This window comes from Crinia signifera, chromosome 4 (genome assembly GCF_055691185.1).
Source record: "Crinia signifera chromosome 4, ASM5569118v1, whole genome shotgun sequence".
In the NCBI taxonomy this organism is placed as follows: domain Eukaryota; kingdom Metazoa; phylum Chordata; class Amphibia; order Anura; family Myobatrachidae; genus Crinia; species Crinia signifera.
In genome coordinates, this window is record NC_139220.1 from 163,754,426 (window position 1) to 163,780,487 (window position 26,062).

A 26,062-nucleotide genomic window follows, 5' to 3' on the forward strand; every position below is an offset into this window, starting at 1 on the left:
GTAGGTTGCAACTAGAGTTGTATGTCCATTTTATTTTAAGATTTGCACCCTAGCAAGCTTCCACTTAGAATCTGTATGGCAAGATTATATTTTTGTATGTGGTATCATAAATATTTCGAAACTCACCTAAATATATTTTAGTGTGATTTAACAGTTATGTCTGATATAAATTCAGATTTACAGTATATAATAAGCTCATTTGGAATGTGGAAGTAAATGTTCAAAACAAATGTCACAACATACAGATACCTATGTGTCTCTTTTGAAATCCTGGAATTAAGGGGGTGATTCTAGTTTGCACAGGGGAGCGATTTTTAGAAACTGCGCATACTCCTAAGTATTTACAGTATGTGTGTACAGCCTCTGTGTGGGAGCGGGCATGGCAAATTGATAATTCGTCATCCTCTCGCACACAGCAGTGCGTGTGGGGGATGTGGGGCAGCAGGCCGTCGTCGTGCACATGGGAATGCACAGCTTTCATGGGCATTCCCATGAAAACGCTGGGCATTCCCATGGAAATTCACCCTTGACATGGGTGCGGGGGGCGGGCCTCAAATGATTTTGCCCCTGCCCCTGTTTATGCTAAACATCAATTCGCATGCATGTGGAGAAATCAGAGTGCGAGGGGGGGCTGGCATCGCGTGGCGCCAGGTGGTGTTTAGAGGACCCACAATGCTGCAATTTTCGCAGCTTTGCAAGTCAAACAGAATTACCCCCTACAGTAAGTGTAAGGGTTATTTTTCAAGGGAAAATGTAAAACCCACCCATATGAGTAAACTCTTTTACAGGACAAAAATATTAAGTAATCAAATCAGTGAAACGACCATATAGTGCCTATAAAATATTTATGCAAAGACATTTAAAGGTATATTTACTTCAAATTTCAAATTAATGGAAATTGATCTACATTGATGTTGATGTCTAGTGCTAAAATGTACTAACATTTAAAACAGTAATCTGAAAAGTACATTTTAGTACATTTGTGTTTTCACCCCTAAAAAGCATCATAAAAGATTGATTTAAATTTAAAAAGAAATTACTTTTAGCAACTATACCCCTTTGTGGCTAGTAATAGTACAAATTGTCCCTGGCATCTTCAAAGGGGTATGAATCAAAGGGCAGACAGTGACTAGGTCAACAGGTTGACACCAAAAGGTCAACATACAGAAGATCAACACTGACAAATGGTCAACATGCACAAGGTCCATATTGACAAAAGGTTGACACAAAATGTCAACACATGAAAAGGTTGATATGAGTTTTTCCACTTTTTTGTGTTAATGTCGGCACCTGAGGTTGTGGACCCCAATTAGGGTAGCATGTACCCTCACAAGGCTCACCATGCTTCAGACCAGGTGCCTCACTCTACTACCATTCAAAGTAGATGTCAATGTGGATGTTAAAATATGAAAAAGTCCAAAATATGAAAAAGATCATAAAAAACTAATGTCAACCTTTTCATGTGTAGACCACTGCCATGTTGACATATTGCTTGTGCCAAACTTTTGCCAATGTCGACCTTTTGTCCAAGTCAATCTTGTGTGTGTGGTCAATCTTTTGATGTTGACCTTATTGACTGTCTAGTGACCCACAGCATCATCCGGATCCCTCCTCACACATGCCAATATATGGTGATTTGCCTACCATATACTGTAAAACTGTAACGTGCACAGCTAAACATCAATGCAACACCCTGTACTCATTTGTATTGTACCCTATGATTGTCACAGCTAGTCTTGAAAAAGTTACGTTTACGTGATACATTTCATTTGAACAGAAAATATGACAACATAACAAATGTAGAATATCATGAAACTATAGTTTATTAGTTGTACTGATCCAATGCTGCTTTTCTTGTGATACCAACTAATGCATCTCCCATGAATGATGTATTGCCGACACCCTTTATACAGCAATAGCACTGAACTGAAACGTTATATTTAAATGCAGATAATGAAAACATAAATTCATATTAAAGCAAAAGAACATATTTTACACATTATAATTTTAATTTTAGTTATTTTCTTAAAGGGATCACTCCCATTATATATTCTGCCTACTGTCCCCCATAACTGTAAATAGGGAACATCATTTACTTTAAGTAGAGATGACAGATTATGTAACATCTAGCATAGGTAAAGGACTCTTTCCATTCCCAAGTAATAGGACTTTAAAGAGTGTGGTAAATGAGGACTGGATGAGATAAAAGACGGAGATATGTGATAAATAAAATAACTAACCTTAAATGTAGACAGCATTCACCTTTAGGAAAAGGAGCCTGCAATGGCATAAGCCACATTTAGCAAGCAGGATGCAATTTATATTATGGATAGGTTTTCCAAAAGAGAACAGGTGATTTAAGTATAGCGTTTTCTTACCTTAGTAACTTACAGTATGAATCCATTGTTTTTTTTCCGCTGCTAAATGTTTCCATTGATCCCATGATGGAGTGATGACTTGAGCAATTCCGGTCGATGTTGCAGTTTTAATGGTGTTTGCCCACTCACCTGAGTTTCTAATTACCAGGTATGACCAGAAGGATTAATCCTGCCATGCATACAACTAATGTGTGCATTTTGGAATCATTCTGTATCAAATGACTCCTAATGTAAAAATATTAGTCAAGTCATTTTAATTCAGTAAAGGTCATTGACCAACTGCAAAATGAGAGAGAATTCAACACGAATGTATGTGCATGAATGCCTCTAATTGTCTGCCTAATGAATAGCAAGGAATATATCCACATTAAATCTTCAATCTGCATTTTTAAACTATGCTAATAAAAGCCCTGCATACAATGTTTTATTGGATATATACAGTAGATTTGCAGGAAATGGTGGAGACAGGTTAAACATTACTGCAAACACCACACTAGGGCCACTTGATTACTTCTTGAATATCAATTTCCAGTTTGCATAAATGTTTTTTTTTTGTAATTGACCATGTGTGAGTTATTTGAGGTTAGAAACTTTGGCCATAACAACCAATCAGATTCTAGTTATTATCCTCTAGAACAGGGATGGGGAACCTTTGGCCCTCCATCTGTTGTTGAACTCCACATCCCAGCATGCCCTGCTACACTTTTGCTATATATGGCCATGCTAATATATATGGCCATGCTAATACTGTAGCAGGGCATGCTGGGATGTGTACTTCAACAACAGCTGGAGGTCCAAAGGTCCCCCGTTCCTGCACTAGAAGGTGCTAGATCAATTATAAGTGCAATCTGATTGGTTGCTATGGGCAGCAGCTCTCACTTCGAAAAACCCACACTTAGTGAATGGACCTATTAGTACCTTTTAGATGCAAATATGACTATCTGTAGAAATTTACCTAAGCATATAAATATTTTTCTTGTAAAATAATAAAACACATAGCATACTGTATAAACGTAATAAAAGTGTAAAGTCCCAATATATAATGATGCAGAACTGAGCTTTGTACCACTGAAAACATAATACACAATCTCTTACAATATACTCTATATTGGTTTGTTTATATTGATATATATATATAAATTAGTATAAAAAAATAAATAAGTATACTGACAACTCAGTTTAGATTTTTTTGATCATTCTAAAACTTTCAGGATCCGGATATTCATTAAATGAAGAAACAAAGTTAACAGTATATCAAAAGGCAGCTGAGGAACATTTTGATGCTTAGGCCTCTTCACACATAAATGTCACTATTAACATTGTGTTTTAGTGAACAAAAGGCTCCATAAAAAAGACTTGTCTTTATTTGTATAATTTAGCTATACCAATACAACAGCAAATACTTTAAAGCAATAAAAATGGAACACTTTTAGCTGTTGAGTGCATAAAATATAACTACTCGACTCCAGTTTGTGAACATTAACCCCTTCATCCCTGAGTTTAAAGTCTACCATAAAAGACACATTGCCATCCATTAAAATGCATTTGAAAGAATTGCACAGTGTGAGTAGCAAGAAGGCCATTCAATAACTCTGTTTTAAAAAGGCCATCTACAGTGCTCTTATGTTTTAGAAATTCATATCCCTCAATTGATAAAATAATATTTTGGAAATACTTTCATTTTTTCTCAAGCTTTTTAATTAAACCTTCATACAGTAACTGGGCCATTTAATAACATAATCCAAATAAATTTCACTATTAAGAAATACTGTAGAATTTATTTTTTGATACAAGTACATTTTTCTGGTCTAATGGCTCTTGTTTGTTTTTTTATAGTACAGTGGACCATTTTTTTTATGCAGTTTCCTACTTTTTTACACTATGGGGTTAATCCAAACTTGGGTCTTAAGAGTCATTCCCAAAATGAACACACACTGCTAAATACATTTGCAATATATTTCCAAACTGCCATTGCTTTCTTAAAGAGATGTATGTTTTGTGTGCACAAACCCTTGAACTGATGAAAAAGTAGGGAAAAGGTAAGACTATTAGGACATAGGGGTTTATTCTAGTTCATTCTTTCTGACAAAATCCTTCTTAGATGGACAAAACCATGTGCACTGCAGGGGGGAAGATGTAAAATGCGCAGAGAGAGTTAGATTTGGGTGAGTCATTTTGTTTCTGTGCAGGGTAAATACTGACTGCTTTATTTTACACTGCAATATAGATCACACTTTGAAGAAAAACCCCACCCAAATCTAATTCTCTCTGCACAAGTTACATCTGCCCCACCTGCAGTGCACATGGTTTTGTCCATCTAAGAAGGATTTTGTCAGAAAGAATGAACTAGAATAACCCCCATAGTGCTGAACTTCTGGTACTGATTTTCTAAAGATTTACCAGCACTTGTCTGGTTTTAAATAGTATTATTTATCCCATAAAGACATGTAAGTATATTGGTGAATTTCTCAAAACTTCTCAATGGGTTAAATAATGTGGGACAGGTATTGATACCCATCAATACAACTCCTCCATATACTTGTGGGATTTACATTTGCAGATGATAGGTAAACATGTTTATTCCAACTGTTTACAAACTAAAGTATACTAAAAAAATATATATATTATACAGACTACAGAATTTTGTACCCCAAACTTCTGGAAATACATTAATCTAGTGAAATACGCTTGCTTTAATTTTTCAACCATTTATTAAAAAAGAAAAAAATCTGCAATTTTATCTTACAGAAATGTCCAGTACTTTCCTAATGGCCACTAACAGCCTTCTATATGGTCCTGTGCTCTCAATTGTAACTTTTTTGAAGTCATGGTTTCACCATTTTTTCATGTACTTCTCTTATGTTGTATTTTGTAGAAAAAGCATGAAACCTCAACACAACTATTGCAAATTGTCATTTGCAATTTGGTCTTGTATTACTCAAGTGGGTGCATTGCAGCGGTGTATGCCAGTTTCATGATACAAAATCAATTTCACAAACTAACATTTAATTGGATTGACCTCTATTAGTGAAACTCCAGAAATGTACCCCAAATTTTAATCCACTTTTTTGAACTGTGCAAATTATGATGGGCCAAAACTAAAGGTATGTGGTTTAATTTAAAACTATTTTTCTAACTAGAAAACTGTAACTATATATTTATTGTGGACATTGAGGATGGCAGCGCCAGTGCTGCATAGACAAAATGAGAAGTTTTCTATTGTTTTCATGAGGCAAAATTAATTTTTATATGCCATTTTTTTGTTTTAATACTTCATTCATTTTAGCTATGTATTTTTTTTTAACAAATCATAGATTTAACCTTCCAATAGTCTTCAATGCATGTGTAAAACATATCTAATTGGCATGCCAACAACCGGTAGACTAATATTAAAAAGTTATATTTTATTGCTTCTACACTGGAGAAAACAAGGAGTAATATTGAAATTGCATTGTTGAGCTTCAGTGTAAACCAAATTAATAATGTGCACTTTGGCACTTTAACACAACACTTACATTGAGTGTTTTACAAATTGTGCACATGGGTCAAATAGTCAACTGGAGGTGCTGACATTCCCACTTTCAAACTGATGTGGGTGGGTGGGGGGGGGGGGGGGGCTGAGTAAGGTTCCCATAATTCATTACTTGGATCTATTTCATATTGTACTAAGGCCTAGAATTATTGGAATGGTAGAAATGAGTTCAAATAAGTAAGCTAGGAAATAGTTAAACTTAACTTCCCTGCACCATTAAGCTCTATCAATGAGTGGATCAGGATTATTTTAATTCAATTATAGGTGATTTTACATCACTTTGATTTGGCATCAACTTCCCCATAATTTTTACTAATTTTCCCCCTGACTTTTCTTCAACACCACCTTGACTAAACCAAGACATCAACTTACACTCCCATATGGTTGCACAGGAAAATATTTGAAGATGTATCGAGATGGCGACAGGGAAAAGAAAAAGTGAAGACCATCTGAAGTCCAGGTGATGTAACATAATTTGGAATTGCCCAATAACAGGTTTGTTGGTTGCCTGTTTATTCAGGGCAATCTTGGCTCTCATATTTCCTTCACAATCAACTTTTTGAACCTCCTTAATACTAGTTTTCTATCTATTGTTATAACAGCTTTAATATAGTACTTGCTAATTTTCAATCAGCAGCAGGAAAGTTAATAATAATTTCCTTAATCATCTAATTATCAATTGGGGATATACAGTCAGTTACAAAAAAAAAGTGTATAGTTTTAGATAATATATCACTGTAATAAATTATACCGACTTACTCGATGAGCTGAAGGAGTTAATGCAATGAGTTAAAAAATATGTGTAATTCTCATGTGAATTAAAACCCAAGGATTTAACACCATTTTTTGCATGATATTTATCTACTGTAATATTTTAAAATGGTGATGGACAAAAACTTGGACAGAACCCAAATAAGTCTTATTAGTCAAACGAAAGGGAACAAAAAGGGATTATGTCAAAATATATTTAATCTCATGATAACTTAAACAATTGTAACAGCAGCCCTACAATAAAATAATTTGAAACCTGTGATCCATCCAAAGCTTTTGAGTATTCCAAACTGTGTCTCTATTGTCCCTTTTTCTTTCTATGATCATCTTCGACCTCAGTTGAGTTCAGTGTTTTAGCCTATGGTTTAATGTCACATCTAAATTAGTAGGCTAGATTTAAAGAAAATTTTGATAAATTAAAATGAAAGGGTTAGATGTGGTAGGTTTTTTTTTTCTTTACCATTGTAGAGTAATGTACATTTGAAAATAAACTCTGCCCGGAAGACAGTACACTCATTTGTAACACACTAGTATTTCTAAAAAAAAAAACACAATTGAATTCTATTTCATAGCTTGTGCCCTAAGTTTCACACAATCCAATTTTAATTGCTTGCTTCATGAAACTGAAGAATAAAAATAGGTTTCTATAGATGAGGTAAATCTTGTACAGAATATAGGAGATATATTTTCAGGTACAAGCAGTCCTTATTTTTATAGTCTAATTGTTATACATAATTTATCAGAGCAGGACAGAATCTCTACTTCTAGAACATTGTGATAGTGGTAGAAAGCCTACAATAATATATTTTATATTAATGCATTTAGCATACTAAAGTATCTTTAGTTAGAGAACCACGTGTACCTTCCAGATATATACCTTATAAACTGTAGAATTCTGTGCATTATTAAGAAGGGTTGAAAAGTAATAGGAAAAGCAATGTAGAGATGTTTTCAACTATTTTTACCAGTACACAAAAGCAAAAAAAATGCCTTCCAAGAATGCAATGGTTGAATGCATTTATATTATATAAACATTATTCTTTGCTTTTTCTACAGAGTCCTCTCTGCTCATGCTTTACATCCAAAACGTCCCAATGGAAGAAAGCAAACTACACTGGTGACTTCAGAGACAACTGAAGTAATAAACACAACAGAACTCTGACATTTTTCATTGCAGAGTTACCACGTTAATTGTTAAATAGGATTTTCTACAAATATACAACATATAAAAACTGTTAAATATATAACTTTAGGCTTTTCAAAATACATTTAATGATCTCTTTCAAACAAGTGTCACTTTTTTTCTTTAATTTTCTTTCTGGTGCTAAATGGTGTACTGAATGAGGCCACAGGTGACCAAACATGCTCTTTGCAAATACTGTTTATCCAATTTCAACTATCAAAATGGAATTGTAGAAGAGGCATATTTTACTCGTTAAAACTGAAAATGAGTTAAGTATGGGAATGTCATTCTACATACAGAGGAGTAAAGATATCATTGAGACCGTTTCTGTTTTGTGAAATGTGTTTTAAAACATAGGCTGTTATTGTTTTCTCCATGCTCCATTACATTTCTTAGATGTTCTTTTGAAGAGCTTTTTTTCTGCATCCAATTTTGCTGCAGTTGTCCTTACAGATGTCCACTGGATAATAAAACTCCAGCGTTGGAAATGCTGAAAACATGTCCTTTGTTAAATCATAAGTAAGCATTCATGTTAAACCTTTACAATAACCCCAATATGCTTGATGATATTAGGTCTGTGTCCATTTTAACATAGGCTTTACTCTTTGGTCTATTGTGTGTATATCCAACATATAAGAAAATAAAAGCAATTCAAACAGTCCAGGGCACAAGAAGTCACTCTCTTTTGTACCTTAGTCCTCTTGTAGACAAAACAGTCTTCTTTCTAAGGCTGATTGGGGAGGGCGAATACTCTTCAAAGTGGTAGAATATTCAGTTTCAAACAAGATGGTAACATCAAGTCTAGCAGTGATGTACACATACCATAGGTGAAATGTTAGCCATGAACTGTATTGCTAATGCCCAAACATATCTCATATGAACATTCAGTACTCTTCTTTTCTGTGATCCTTTATATGGAAGGACAAAGTTTAGCTCATAATGTAGAAAAATTAGGCCGTCTTTCATGAGATACTGGGGAACAGACAGAGTTGATGACATATGAGTTGATGATCCACAGCAGTGAAATTGTCTAAAGTACATAGCTCTCGCAAGCCTGAACTTCTTCTTCTTCTGCAGGGTACTGTTGCTGCATTTGTCAGGAGACCTGTAGATCAATAAACACACACACTGTAAGTCAATATTTTACTTTCAAGTCTCTATTGTTCTCTGTTAAATGTAACCTTTCATAAGTACACTCTGGTCTCAAAAGGAACTATAATGAACTAAACAATGCTTATTCCAAGGGTAGAAAATATATTCAGAAAATGATATGCAGATAAGGCAATCCCATTATATTGTCAGAAATAATTAAGAAGAAACAATTGAAAGACATTAATGATGCTCTACTGATTTTATTGAGTTGTTTCTTAAATGAATATAAACTGTTCAGATATGCAAAGATATGCCAGTGCTCCAATGCTTAACACATTAACTGAAGCACATATGGATGCTTTTTAAAAAACAATATTATTACCTGTAAAATATAACTTATTGAGCAATGCGTCACAATATCTTTACTGCATCCGAAGAGGGGAAATTTGTACAAAAAACACATATGCCTCTGATGGGAAAATAAATGAACGACACAAGCAGGCTTTACTAATATCAAAGTGCACATTTAGGAGGTCTACACTGCTTCAGGTATTTATTTACTTACCTACTATATGTACACAAAGTATGTGATCATTTAAACATAAAATAAATAGTAGAAATAAAACAAAATACAACTCATTTCAGTTTAAAATTCTCATATTCCTTATAAAGCTATAATATATGTTATAAACACATCTTTAAATAAGGCTGCATGACACAGACAGCGAAGCACATCAGTTCGGCTTCTGGACAGCACATTCCTAACCTATAGAATGTAAGCTTGAAGCAGGGTCCTCCTACCTCCATGTCTGTGTCTGTTACCCAGTTTGTTTTATCAGTCTCGACTATTGTAAAATGCAAAGGAATCTGCTGCGCTATATAAGAAACTGTAAATAAATAAATAAATAGAGCTGTTATGGAGTTATCCTGTTACCCTTAAAACAGCACAGCACCTTTCAGCGAGTAACATAACAAATAGTGTTATCAGTCCCTAAGAGACAATGGAATCACCTACATGGAACTGGTAATACACCTCTAATAGTTGCATACCTAAATTATAAAGGCAGCTTTCTAGATTAACATCAATAAATCCAGAAATGGACTAATGAATACAACATTGGAACCTCCACACATATACAATATGGCCCATATTCAGTGCTTACATAAGGGACAATGGGGCCAACTCTGGTTCACTGATAGTGATGGTCATGTGCAAACTCGATGGGCAGTTCTCAGCAATGAGGGAGGGAAGGTGGCAGTGGTGGTGCTGGGCCATGGACATTCCCATGGGAACAAGGTAGGGCTGATGCCTGCCATGGCAGGTGGCTAATGTCACACAATGTCAGATGCCCGCCCTGGCTTCATCCCGGCGGCCGCAAATATAAGTCAGTCTCAAGTGACTTATATTTGTGAAGGCAAGATAAATCATTCAATGGTCGGCAAATGATTTCTCCTTCTGTGGGCACATGCGATGGGATGTGTCTTCCTAACACATCCCCTCGCATGTTTGCGAGGGTATATGGCAGCAGGGGGTGGGTATTCGCCAGGGCTTCGCAGCTTTCCAAGGATAAAGTAGCATTACTGTCATTATCATGTGACAGAATATTTAAAAATGATAAACATACTTTTTTCTACTTTTTTTGTACATGTAAGGCTGATTACCTGCTGACATTGATCAATAAATCCATAAATGGACTAATGAATACAACATTGGAACCATATGCAGTTTAACATGTGATGTCATCAGTGACACCACATGTTAAGCTGCATTTGACATGGGGTGGCTAATAAGTGCTTTCACTGAATACTTGGTTTGCCCAAATATGTTCACTTGTGGTGAACAAGTAACAGGGCAGTCAGAATATAAAACATGTAAAGCAAGTGATTTCAACCTGAAATACAGATGATACTGCATTGCACATGTTATCACTTCCTTTACTGTACTTTAACTGTGTTTATATATACTCTCAAAGTCAGAGACCCTTCTATCTAGACCAAGCAATTGCCCTTAGGTATATTAGTTGGTATGTTTCCTTGCATTTTCTCTATACATACATAATTAAAATGGACACTATGATAGGTAATACATGGATACATTTGTATAATACACTATGACAGCATTAGGGATGCTAGGAATCTACCTGATGAGGTCACCATGACATGGTAGGTGGGCACACATTTGACTAAAAATGCAAAGAATTATTTTTACTCAATGTTAAATTGTAGTCTATTTGTATTGTTTTGATCAATATAATTTATAGTGCTTAGAATGAGCTCTCTATGTTGAATCATCAAACACTTCTATACATACTATACATATTATATAATGCCTTTATTACTCATTGGTAAGGGACACTTACAGTATGTGTGTGTTTTGTTTTTGTTAGAAGATGGAAGAATGTATATGTACTTGTATAAATGTATTTACAGTATGAGGATCAATTTATGCCATACATTAAGTAACAACATTATTTACATCTGTAGGTAAATACAAGATATACTTAAAAACACTGATAATGGATTTAAAATGTTCAGTGCTTAGAATAAACTGTGTCAAAATATGTCATACTTTAAAAAACAGCAACTTGATTTACTGCTAAATTAAATATCTTGTAATAAATGTTTTTAAAGTAAATTTGCTGATATTCAGAGTTAGTTTCATTGATAGAATCAACATGAAGCAGAAAAGCTCACACTTTAAGTAAGATATAAACAGGGAGCGCTGTGACTGACATGTTTCATGACTACAAGAAAATGCCTTTGAAACACCATACAAGACAGTGACATTGAGAGAGATTACATTTATTGGAGCAGGAGAAACAGTTTACATACTGTAGATATTGTTTGCAAGCTTGCAAGATCATGTGGGGCCACTTCAAAAGATTAAGTAGCATTTAGATACTACTGTTAACATAGAACAGTATGTTATGTTATAAAAACAACCAAATGCATATTTATTTCTCGATTTTCAAGATTGGAACCTAGGCCCAGATAAGAAGAGGACTAGTTCAGTAATAACCATCATATTAGTAATAGCCAAAAAACAAATCCTTATACATTAGATAAAAAAAGAGTGCACCTTTATTATCTGCAGTTAAAAATATGTTAATTAAGATCTTGTATTATGAACAAAGAGCAATACTTCATGACGAGGAACAAGGAATACAATAATTTGCTAAAAAGTGGGAAAATACATTGACAGTCTAGATCAGGACAGGCCAACCTGTGGCTCTCCAGATGTTGTGAAACTACAAATCCCAGCATGGATTTCCACAGTTTTAACACTCCCTTATAGCAAAACTGTGGCAAGCCATGATGGGATTTGTAGTTTGACAACATCTGGAGAGCCACAGGTTGGCCAGCCCTGGTCTAGATGAAGATACACAAAAATACATTTATAAACATTTTGAATCAACCGCTTGGTTTTCAATCAGACAATTATCAAGAACCCCCTAAGAAAATTTCTTTCTTCAGCCTTTATTTTAACTGTTTATAAAATAAATAATATACTTAGACGCTAAAAAAACTTAAAGGCTTTAAAGCCTTGTCCTGTCTTCTCCCCATCCTAATACTCCCTCCACCTTTTTCCCTTTTATGTATAATATTTTATAGGAATAATACTTAGTTATTTACTCCAATGAGATACATAAAGTTAGGCAATATACGCACTGTAATTTGTTATAATAATCTGTATATGTATCTCAATTTTTATTGTATACTGCAATTGTACTTCTTAATTATTCTGTAATTGTACTTCTTAATTTTGCATAATTTGTGAGAAAAAAAAGATATTTCTAAAAAAAATAATAATACTGTATGTCAAAAAATAAAAAAATGTATTTAGAAACAAGTGTGTAAGTAAATGTATGTTTTTGAAGAAACATGTTTTTGAAATACACATAGAGAAGCTACCTACTACCACAGTGTATAAAAAAAATGGTAATTGCAAAGTGTTATATATGCAGATTTTAATGCAGTAAATAATAAATAAATACAGTAAAGTGTCATGTGTGCGGATTTTATGTAGTCACTAAAAAAAGTTATGATTTTGACTTTAAATTTGAAACCTGTCTAGTGCACCTTGCATTTACCTTTTTTCCATTTGGATGAAATACTTCAGAAAATTTCAGAAATCTAAATACATTTTATCTGTAACTTGTCATGCAAAGGCAGAAGTTTCAGATTTCTGGTATATTTACTAAAGGGTGAATTTTGGTGGATTTTTATGAATTTTGAACTTCAAATGTTGAAACACACATTTAGACAGATTTATTTTTAAATGTTAGTGTATGTGGGTTCTAGCCCTTGAAATCCAACATCTGAAATCAATCAAAATTGATCTTTAGTAAATATGCTCCATATTATATACCATTGTTTATGAATAATAAGCACACATCCAAGAAAATGAAGTTGATAGGTTCCAATAGAGTTTTGTTTAACTTAGTATGCCTTGTTCCTTTTGAGTTAAATACTGTAGACACACAATTTGTTTTAAATAAGAATCCAATTAACCTATGAATATGTTTTTGGATTGGGAGGAGAAAAGCAGAGCACTGAGAGGCAACCCACACATGCACCATAAAACAAACAAACTCCACACTGCTAGAACATTGTGGAATAAAGCAGGAGACATGGTTGCTTACATCAACCATTATAATGAACTCATAAAAACATCTTAATTACATAGAACCCTGTTGAAGTAAATATTTTTTTCATTACTAAAGCTTTATGGTCTTTTAATATTATCATGTTATGCATTTTCTATTCATTTGTGATTTTTCATTATTCTCTTTTTGTTTATTTTAATAATTAGATGACAAGCCATGAATGCCTACATTATGGATCTTTTTTCAGTAAAAAGATCTGTACTTAAGAACTTTTTCTATTAACCAAATAGTATAAAACATCAACACCTAATATTTATTTTCCATGCTGTAATTGTGGGAAAATAAGCATGCAGTATGTTGTAGTGTAAGAGTAGTAAATTAATGTACCATATATACTCAAGTATAAGCTGACCCGAATGTAAGCCGAGGCACCTAATTGTACCACAAAAAACTGGGAAAGCTTATTGACTCGAGTATAAGCCTGGGGTGGGAAATGCAGCAGATATTGGTAAATTTCAAAAATAAAAATAGATACCAATAAAATTATATTAATGGAGGCATAAATAGGTTAAATGTTTTTGAATATTTATTTAAAAGAAAAACAATAAACTAGCTCTATAAGTGAAAAAGAGGGTCAACTAATGAGCGGGATTGACCGGAGAACACCTACACTGCACTGGAGAACAGGTAAGTAGGACCTTCACTTGAGTATAAGCCGGGGAAGGCTTTTTCAGCATAAAAAATGTGCTGAAAAGGTCGGCTTATACTCGAGTGTATACGGTATATGCATAAGGTACATTTTAACTGGCTTTGATTTACAATCATAATTTTAACCAAACCAAAAACCAAATCATTACAATTTTTTGGCACTCAAATAAAAGCATCGGGAGAGATTTGTCAAATCTTGAGATTAGAGATAAGAGATTAAGTGGAGAGAGAAAAAAGTACCAAAAAATTTGTTACACAGTACCATTTTTCAAACACAGCCTGCAAATTACACATAGAATCTGATCGGTTGGTCTCTTTTCAACCTTTGCTGAATGTCCGCTTTCATCTGTAAAGCCCCGTACACATGGGGGGAGATATATTTCTCAGCCATATATTGCTCAGCCATATATTGCTGAGCAATATATGGCTGAGCATATATTGCTCAATTTCTCCTTTTCATCAGCGACCAGAGATGGTCGCTGATGAAAGGGAACCTCTGCCGGCGGTGCCGCAGAGGTAATCAGCTGGTCCCAGGAGCAAGCTCCTGCGACCAGCGATTAGAATGGGGCTGAAAACGGGAGCGTGCACCCAGCGATTTATCGCCGGGGCACACTCCCATCACTGGCAATATGGTCGCCTGCGACCATATTTCCAGCGATTTCAGCCCCTATCGCCCCCGTGTGTACACAGCTTAACTGTGTTGATTGCTAAAGGTAAATAACTTGTAATTTATATATAATGTTTTTGAAATCAATTAAAAACATATTTTCTGATCTCTAACTTAAAATTGAAATAGTACAGTTTATATCCCTCATAACATTTTTATAGTGACAGTACCATCTGTCAGTTTAAACAATAATAATGGTTTGTAAATGTAATTAAACATAGAAATATTTATCCATCTTAAGAAAACAGAAAATTTATTTATCTACCTATACTGATTTATTTCCTTAAAATTTGATGGAGCAATATATTTGTGCCAAATGTTTGCATTTTTGAGCTTTGTGCAATTATTTTTCCACTCAAGACAATAGTGTGTCACATACATAAATATAAAACTAAACTAAACAAATAAGGCTTAAATATTAATTCTAAATCTTCCAGTTTCATTCCCTTAGTTGCAAAAAATAAATTCACAACACAGAAATTACTGATAGTGTGCCAAATCAGCAATTTCTTTGACACTATGTAAATAAGGTATTAAATTGGCCTATGCAGTAAATGTTTCTAGTAAATCTTACATAAAAATAATGAAACTTGAGTTCAGAGACCTGCTAAAAATAAAACTTTGCCAATAGTTAATTGCTAACCAGTTAAGAAGCAGGTGAAATAATCTCAGAAGGGCATCAAAACTTAATAGTCAGCAGCTTTAAAGGAAATCATTACTTTGGCCTGATGACATGTATTTCTTAGGCTTATATATCCTGATATGAATTAAAAAGTGCTGTAAAATAGAATCATTCAAGCACAAAAAATTGCTTAAACACATGGGATAATTCTGTTAATTCTGAGATGCACAGTTAATGTTTTTGTGTGATTTCGCTGTAGCCAGATTTACGCTAATGCAAGACTCTGCATGGCCATACTGTACACTGTTTTTTCCATTCAAAGCTGTAAATGTAATTTAGTAACAGCACTTGCACCTGGCCTATACACTATAGCCATGTACACACGGGGGCGATAGGGGCTGAAATTGCTGGGAATATGGTCACTGGCGACCATATTGTCAGTGATGGGAGTGTGCCCCGGCGATAAATCGCCGGGTGCGCGCTCCCATTTTCAGCTCCATTCTAATCGCTGGTCGCAGACCAGCTGATTACCTCTGCTGCACCGCCGGTTCCCCTTCATCAGCGACCATCTCTGGTCACTGATGAAAAGGAGAAACTGAGCAATATATTGCTCAGCCATATATTGCTAGCAATATATCTCCCCCTTGTGTACGCACCTTTTGGGTGCAAGAGATATATCAGAGACAGGCATCCATTCCACATACATAGAACAACAAATACAATAGCATACAAATCTAGTAGCATGCCCATGTCTCTCCCACAAAACTCCCACAATATGGATCTCTTGTATGTGATGTCACCACTCTAACTGTAATAATATGATGTTAGTTGTACAATATGTGTATATCCAGAGCCTAACTTACCAAGAACTCAAGCAAATATGTTTGGGCTTCGATATTCCTGTATGCAGTTTGTCAAACTTGAACTAGGTTCTTAATTTATGGGAATGGTGGATTCTGGAGAACCTGAAGGAAGGCATGCAGTCACTGGTAGTAATAATGGAGCTTAGTTTTCAGAAATGGGCCAGGACCCCACAGACAATGTAGTACCAGGGGTTAGCAGATTAAGGCAAGGAGGTAACCAAAGACAGAACGATTGAGCCACAAGAAGTACAAGGAGGCAAGGAGAGTAATCAGATGGAATGTATCAAAACACATGTCAATTCATAGGGAGATCAAACAGAACAGAAATCGGAAATCAGGTAATAAGCTTCATAAGTTGGCATCGGAAAGCTCAGAGAGACTTCCTTATATAGGGAGGAGAATTGAATTTGGCTCCAAACCTGATATCACATTTGGGGCAATCTATATATAGGAATGTTTTCTACCAGGGGAAGAACACTGGTAAACATATTGGACAACAGGCGAAATGTTTAGGAGAGTGCATGAAAGTAGAAGACTTGCCCCTGCCGGCCATCGCACCGTAACTACCCTGGAAAAATGGACGCCACTAGAAGCAGCTGATCTCTCTCTAATGCTGTTTCTGTTGCTACCTTATTTTCCACCCTGAAATGCCAATTTTCAGCAAAGACTTTTCTCAATCAGAATCATCTGGAGAAATGCAAAAATACATGAATTCATTTTTGTTTAGCTTGCTATGTAATGAACTGCATCCTATCATATTCAAGCAGATTCAAATCCTTAAGGTATATTACTTTATACTGTACACTACACAGGACAGTACTGAGGAGGCCCTTAAATTACAATAATTGAAACCCATTTAGAATTGTTATGCCGCACACCCTAAGAACATACAGTATGGTAGGTTATGGCTGCTCAGTGAGCATACAGTATGTACTGTAGAATTCATGACCATTCTTTTTAGAGCTCAGTATTCTACAACAGTTCCCATGCTGTGTTCAGGAGGGATGATTTTCATATGTACTGTATGATGTTTTATTTCTAATAAAGGAATGACATGAGACTATATAGATTGCAGGATCTGCTAAATAGCAAATGCAGTAAAATGTTTTATGGGACATGCTGTCAAAGCATTTAGGTATAGATAGGCAATTATAAGTTCTTTTTCATACTGCATGGTGCAGAACTTTAGATGTGGTGGTCCTAAATTTAAATATAATGCATGGTATGGTTTAGATGTTTTGTGAAATTCAACTTTTTATTTTTACTTTTTGAAATTAAAGAGCTGTATTTTCTATTAAAAGTGGAATGTGAATATGCAGCTCTATAACAAGAATATAAAAACATAAAACATAAAAAGTGAGCTACACAAAGTATGTGCTGTACAATGCTGACTTTGAAGTACGGTTTTGATGTTATGGCTGACATGCTGATCTGGCTTTATCAGGCTACAGACAGCAATTTTCTCCGTTCTAATTAAAGAACAGACTTGTTTAGAGACATTTGTGATCTGACAAATGATTGACAGGAAGTTATGCTGAAACTTGCATTAAAATTGACATATTGTTTGTGAGATAACTGATGACTAGTACTTTGGGAGCAGAAAAGAGCAATGCATCATTTGAAAGTAATGTAATATAGATGTATTGGTGTTTAAAGGTAAAAATGTAAAATCAGACTATTTTCACCGGTGCACATACTGAGTAGGTTTATAATAATACAGAATGTATTTGATGAGTGTTTATTATTTGTTTATTTTATGTATGATGATGGTACTTTTTCTGAAAATGCAATTTGGCTTTTGGAAACACCAATATTTATAAACAATTCAAATTTGCTTAGATGATTTGTGTTGGCATACTGTATATGTTCACAAAACTAAGGCTGACAACAGACAAGGACATTACCATATTTTATCTACTGGATGATGCATAGTGTATTCCAGGAAGAAATATTGTCTGCTTTCCCGGAATGATATTTGTTATGCACCTGTAGAAAATTTTAAATAAATTAGCACTATAAGTCAAACTTAATTTTTAACTACTGTATAACCAAATGTAAAAGTGCATTCAGAGTGTTATAAGATCAAATGTCGCTAAAGATAGTTGATGTCAAATCTGGGTCTAAGTTGCAGCAATATAGGTATGTTTAACTGAAGACTAAATTCCACAGGGGGATAAGTGCCACACATATACATGAATCTCTATTCATAGTATATGCTCTGCCAGTCCAATTATTAATAATCAGTTTGCATGAAAACTCTATTAGAGGCATCACTTTATTCAAGATACTGTTAAATCTAAGCCTACATTGTTAAAAAAAAAATGTGTTAATGACTAGGGAGCCAAACCTGCAGTGTGCAGTGTCCCGGGAAACTGGGACGCACGTGCGTGTGAGACGCACGTGCGTCCCAGTCTCTATCGCCGGCGCTCGCCAGTGCAAGGGATCTGGCGAGTGCCGGCCAAAGATGTCTCCCGCTCCATCTGTATATACTTTTTCTCCAGTTGTATTCTTGTAGGATTATGTACTGTGGTTTTGAAAGCTTACTTGACCTGCATTACATAGCAACAAATCAGTGTGTAACACCCCTATAGATAAATATAGATTAATAAATAAGTTCTTTATCTTCATTTTGTGAGCCACCAAATTTGATGTACAGGAAAGTGGCCATTTAGTTATTTAACTACTCTTAGGTGAAAGGTTATAAATCATACATTATTTTGTAAATTGCTACTAATTTTATACTAGTTTATTACATGTGACTGCTTATTACTTTGTGGGAATAATTGCATATTAGCTACTTTAAAAAATATTTTGGCTACTCGTTTGCTATAAAAAAAATTGGGTCAATAACCTTCTCAATGAAAGAACAATCTAATATTAGTGCCCGTTTACAATGGTTTTACATTTAATTACCATAGAGCATATCTATACAGTATATTAACAGCAGAGGGACAACTTTTATGTCTATGATGCTGTTGTTTGAGAAGGACACATCATTTAAAAAATTAAAGGTCTTGGTCCGTAGATACAAACATAGGCATTGTAATTGGTTGCTTCGAGTTATGTGGTAAGATGTCCACCTGTAATTTAAACTGCATCATCATTGTGCTCTGGGAAATGTATTAGTTGGTGAACTGCCATGTGCAGCTGCTGGGCGGCCTGGAAAAAGGGACCTGCTGGTTGGACTGGAAACTCAGTTATTTGCATCCACTTACAAAGCAATTATTTATATGTGTCTAGTAAGTGTTGAAAAGGGGTAGAATGTTCTGTCCAGCATACGTTCCAATGGTTGAAACCGGTAACATCAGCTGGTAAAATTACATTACTCAGCTCCCTGTATTATATTGTGATTTTAGATAAACACTGCCAATATGGTTCAATAAAGCAGGGAACTTACATTTCACACATTAAGCAGTAAAAAATAATTACTAAAGCAATGCAGTATTGCTGTGGTGTGGGTAGAGCTGTTCCAGTCTCAGTGATCTCCTTACACTGCTAGTTGAATAGCATTGTCACTTACTGGACTGTTACCTGAGGTCATGCATGTGCACAGCTAAACGCCACTCTCTATGGTGGTGGCAGAGAGATGATGACTAGGCCCCTTGGTGTATGCAACTACAGGTTAATTGAATTACCGTATATACTCGAGTATAAGTCGATCCGAATATAAGCCGAGGCACCTAATTTTACAACAAAAAACTGGGAAAACGTATTGACTCAAATGGGACCCTCACTCGAGTATAAGCCGAGGGGGGCTTTTTCAGCATAATTTTTTTTCTGAAAAAGTAGGCTTATACGCGAGTATATATATATGGTATATGTATATTGTATAATATTATGACTGCTCATTTTTTTACTCTCTAGTTCCAAATTCAATTTGCCCTACTTCTGTTCTGTTGCCTTCTACTGTTCATGCAAGGCTGTCAGATAGAAACATACTGCAGGGTATACAGTATCTTGGTATACGTTATGTGTTATTAGCAACTTTGGATGCAAAGGATCAGCAAAGGATGCTTTGGGCAGATTCTATTACGTGTGATTGGCATGTTGCTGATAGTTATTGCTTGCCTGAAGCTGTGTACACACGGGGCCGATAGGGGCTGAAATAGCTGGGAATATGGTCGCTGGCGACCATATTGCCAGTGATGCAAGTGTGCCCCAGCGATAAATCGCTGGGTGCGCGCTCCCGGTTTCAGCCCCATTGTAATCGCTGGTCGCAGGAGCTTGCTCCTGCGACCAGCTGATTACCTCTGCGGTTCCCCCGGAAGAGGTTCCCTTTCATCAGCGACCATCTCTGGTCGCTGATGAAAAGGAGAAACTGGGCAATATATTGCTCAGCAATGTATTGCTAGCAATATATTTCTGAGCAATATATCTCCCCGTGTGGTACGGGGCTGAACACTGATGCAGAATCATTCACGTATGGCTAATCTGTCACTGCCATTAGGCTGGTGCATCTGAAGAAGAACCAAGTGGTATTTCAGTACAGGTTGAGTATCCCTTATCCAAATATCCGTTATCCAAATTATTCTGAAAACCATAATCTCCAAATGTACTTTTATGTTTTATTTTTTGCTTAAAATCTACTGGCTACATCTGTAACTGGCACTACTGGGGATATATAGCATGTAACTGGCACTAAACATGTGCAAGGACATGATTGCTTGGCATTCAAATTCAGTGACTGATATTGTCCACAAACTTTGTTTCATGGTTTAGAACCTTGTTTCATGCACAAATAAAATATATTTGTGTGTATTTCATGTGTTTGATGTGTTTATACAACATAAAGGCAATATACCTCAAGATACCTCATTCAAATATATAAATATTCTATATAAATATTCCAAAATACAGAATAATCTATTATCCAAAATTCTTCTGGTCCCGAGCATATCTGAAAATGCTCAAAGTGGGCGACTTAGTTCTTTTACATGTAAATGCACAGATGTACTGCGTGGAATGTAGTTGCATACAGTAAAATAAGCAATACTTCTAAAAGAGATGCTGCAATGTTCAGCTCAGAATAATGGAGCCCATACACGGTCCGTTTTAAAGCTCCGTTCTGTACTTATAAAGTACACATCGTATCGGATCGCATCCCTAGTGCATGCACTGCGATCCGATACGATGTGTACCTAGTACAAAAAGTATGTGCAGCACATACTTTTTGTACCGTACTATGTGATGCGCGGGAGCGCGCATCGCATAGTACAGAACGGAGCCCTACACAACGGACCGTGTATGGGCTCCTTTAGGCCCTGTAAGTGGTTTCATATCACTGTCTCCTTACTATATATTTCCTGTGATCAGAATTGCTTCTCTTTTATAATTATGTTTATCTCCTGCTGTATATTACATATATAGCAGCTCTATATAAATTGACAAAAATACTAATAAAAAAAACAAAAATGGTGTATTAATGAGCAATACTTGTAACAGATAAAAATATGTTTATTATAATTGACAGCAGAAAGATTTCTCATTGACAGCCGTCATAATTGGTTGTGAATTTGTCACAATTCTTTGTTGCTGAGAAGAGGATTAAAAAATAGTATCAGGAGGAGACTGCAATTGATTTTGATGTCAGAGGGGTTTAAATATTATGAGTTAAGGTCCTTTATAATAGGTTGATATAATATTGGCAAGCTGCATTATAAACTGTCTGCCAACAAGGTAATTGGAAACCTTTATAAAAATCCAATTTAAATATGGTCTACTAGAGTATGGCAAGAATAAATATTTTGTTTAATAAACTGATGTCAATCTTTATGTATAGAATAGTAATTTGGAATAAATTGATACAACACCGATATTTATACTGTCATTAAACATTACATTAACAAAATATATTCATTGTATATTTAGTTTTTTTTATATATTTGTAAAAATGTCATTTCTGAACATTCAGACTAATAATTATATAATTTTAAAAAGAATAAAAGTAACAATAATAATATTAATAATAATAATAAATAGTTTTTGTTGTTTAACTTGTAGCTGCCTATGCCCCAACAATGGTGGAATTGTCATTACATAATCCTACTGTCTTCAATTAAGGTGAGGTAAGGGGGTATACGAATCAAAAAAAGAGAAATCTCCAGTTTTACTTAAAAGCGGCAATCATTTATATGGCAAAATCAACCTGTAGTTTAGCAGTATAAATGATCCAAGGTTAAAAAAAAACCCAGGAGAACTCTCACAAAATCTCTTACTTTCTGATTATCACAACCAGGTGGGTGAGGGCTATAGCTGGCATCTAATGGACAGTGAACTATTATAGTGTACTGTGAAAAGTTGCTTGCCATGTTTTATTTCTGAAATACTGTGTACTCTGTTTCTATCATAGAGGAGAATGATAAAGTGGAGAGATATACATTGACACAAACTAATCAGCTACTGCAATATGGCATTTATGATCTGATTGGCTGGTACTTTATCTCTCTCCATTTTGTCACTTTTCAAGTTTTAGTGCATAGACAGGAAGTTCTAAACAACTGAAGGTGTTTTTTCATCATAAGTCCCTATTGTACCAACAATCAAGAACACACAGTACAGGTGACTCCAGTGGCATAAGTTTGTCCAATGTGCCCAGAGGCAAGATAAATATTGGTGGTATCCCCCCCCCCACCCCCCCCACCCCCCCCACACACACACACACACAGAGCATCATTTATAAATATATGTCCTGCTAGGAGACGGAGTCAGCCACAGAAGCCATATCGATTCAAACTTGCAAGGATGGAGAGGTGCCCCCTTGGGAGCAGGAGCCTGACGGCAGATAACTCCATTGCCTCCCAGAGTTGCACCTCTGGGTGACACTGAAACAGCATGTGGATTTTAACAAAATAAGGCATAAGGTACACACACATACTGTACAGCCCTCTGAGGGACTTCAGGAAGGGCTTATAAAACCTTCAAGATAGATAAAACCTAGTTACACATAGCAGTCAGTCTACTTATAACTGCAATTTTATAAACTGTACTAAATATAGTAAATGATAGCTAGATGCTGATTGGTTGTTATGGGTACCTTTCCACTTTCTTGCACCTGAAGGCTAAATATGTCTCCCCCTTAGCCATTCATAGAGCATATAATAATATTTTATGAATTCATGGTAGGCACACATAGCATGATAAAATGTATGGAAATATAGAAACCTTTTCTGAGTGAAAACAGTTGTTCATCCTGAACAGAGGTGCATGTGGGATACTATCCCCTACCAGCTGTATCAACCTGTGCCGAGCTTTGTGGGTTAGTGCAGGGTTGCCTATCCTCCTGGAATGGCAGGGAAGCTCGGTTCCTCCTCCAAGCCACCCATAAAGGGCAAGTACCCCACAAAACAAACCTGATCCAAAACCAAAACCCGGAAGGGTGGTTTTATCAAAACCAAACCATATCCAAAACCTGCAGGGCTGCCACTAGAAATTGTGGAGCCTGGGACTGATATCCGGGCCCCAACACCCCCCCCCCCCCACACACACACACACCCCTCATTTACTGGGTATATGGCTCTGCATATACAGTGTGCAGTCCCAATGTGCCGCACTGAACTCGGAAGCAGGCTCACTGCCGGACCTGGCTGCATGAATATATACCCACTGCTGGATGGCGGAGGAATGAGGGGGCATGGAGCGTCTCAGTGCCAGGATAGAGACTCAAGTACCCCCAACCCCCCCCCCCCCCCCCCCTGTCGGCGGCCCTGAAAACCTGAATGGAGATCCAGATCCAAAACCAAAATACAAAACATGGAAAGTGTCTGGTGCACATCCCTAGTGTTCTCTACAGAATAAGTTCAGTTATTAGGCAGCTAGACACTTCTCATGCTTCAGCAAGACATTACACTTTTTTCCCTCTGGATGGGAATTCTGGAGACGATTGATTTCATTGCGAGTGCCTCTTTCTAGAGCCAAATGCAGCATATTGTAACTTCTAAGAAAAAAGTCTGTTCTCATTTACTTGCCGGTGAAAAATGAAAGTGACTTAACCCTTTTGAGCGCCAAGTAAATTTGTCAAAATAGGTGTGAAAATTGCCAGGCAAACATTTTTATTCATCATAATGATCTATAATGTTTACCTTATATAGGAAATATTATCTTTTTTAAACAATATTTTTCAATTTAAATTTATATAACAAATGTAAGTGTCATTGGGATTTCTAGTGGATTGTTTTGCACATCTCTCAAAGAGATGTTGGCACTCAAAGGGTTAACAGTGTTTGTCTGATTCAATACTACTGAAATCATAGAAAAGTTCTGGATTGTTTCTACAATGGTTCTGTGATCTATAGTTTTGTAAGAATAACTTCAAATTAATATCATGGTACAGTCTGGATCATTATCGGTTTTGCAAATTTGCATTCTAAGGTACAGTATGATTAAAGTAACATGACATAAACGGAATATTATATTTGGATAAATGCAACTTCTATACAGGAAAACACATGTTATGGATGCTAAGCTATTAAATCACTTGCAATCACTATTGTCACTTATGTTGTTTTTTTTTTTTTTACAAATGTACTTTTTTAAGCTTTATTTTAAATGTTCCAACATTGTATGATATGTTTTGTTTAAGTTATTACAGTATGTACACTTCAGTGTCAGATGTTCAGACTTCTTAATAGCTCCTAAATGCATATATGTATGGACAAATAATGTAATTCAACTAAATATGTATTTTTTTTAATCTGCTATCATAATAAATTAATCTCGAATTGTTGTTTCTTTTAAGATCCTTCTGCAGATCTAAAAATGTTCCCCAGCTCTAACCTTCATTAATAATACTGTTCCACTCTATGGATTTCTTGATCAAAAACTGACATTTGTGTTGAAAGATGCCACATTTTATAGAGGTTCTGTGATAAGGACAAATGTCCTCAAGGCACTGTTAACCAAACAATATTTCTGCTCAGATTAACCATTTATTTACTATAGTGGCATGCAATGTGCTATAAAGCAAAACATCACAAAACTGTATTATCTAAGGAATATATGTACTGTAGAACTGTTGTCTGAATCTATTGTCTGAATCTATTGCATTTTAGTTTAATGGCCAATCTTATATAAATTGTCTCATAACTAGGAGTACATTCACTAAAATGGGAGTTCTATTAAAGATAGATGTTGCCCATGTGACCAATCAGATTCTCTTTATCATCTTCTAGAACAGTGGTTTCCAACCCTGGTCCTCAAATACCCCCAACAGTACACATTTCCAGGTCTCCTGGCATTTGCACAGGTGCTCTCATTATTCAGACACATTTTAAAAGATGCACAGGTGGGGTCATTATTTCACCTGTGATTCTGTGTAGAGACCTGGAAAACATGCACTGTTGGGGGTACTTGAGGACCACTGTTCTAGAAGGTGCTTAGCAAATAAGAATTAGAATATGATTGGCTTCATATCCATCAACATCCATTTCAGGCCCATAGTTCACTTTTGGAAAATAAAGATGTCACATGAGGCTAGGTCTGGTAAGTATATAGGGTATTCTAACCCTGTAATTTGTTTCTTGGCCAATAGCTTCTTCACAAGACAGCGGTATGGGCTGGTGAATTGTCCTAATGGATGATAAAACCATGATTGCACAACTCAGGCATCTTTATTCTCTTTCTTTTCTGCAGAGTTTCTAGAAC

General features: G+C 35.6%; 1 protein-coding gene across 1 annotated transcript in view; it reads right to left on the minus strand.

Moving 5' to 3' along the window:
* Nucleotides 1-3,722: 3,722 nt before the first annotated feature.
* Nucleotides 3,723-26,062, minus strand: part of TAFA5 (TAFA chemokine like family member 5) — a 501,461-nt gene continuing 479,121 nt past the window's right edge. Inside the window, exon 4 of the mRNA XM_083182914.1 lies at nucleotides 3,723-8,969. Coding sequence (XP_083039040.1) covers nucleotides 8,961-8,969 — 9 coding nt within the window. The 3' untranslated portion in view covers nucleotides 3,723-8,960. The remainder of the gene's footprint in view (nucleotides 8,970-26,062) is intronic.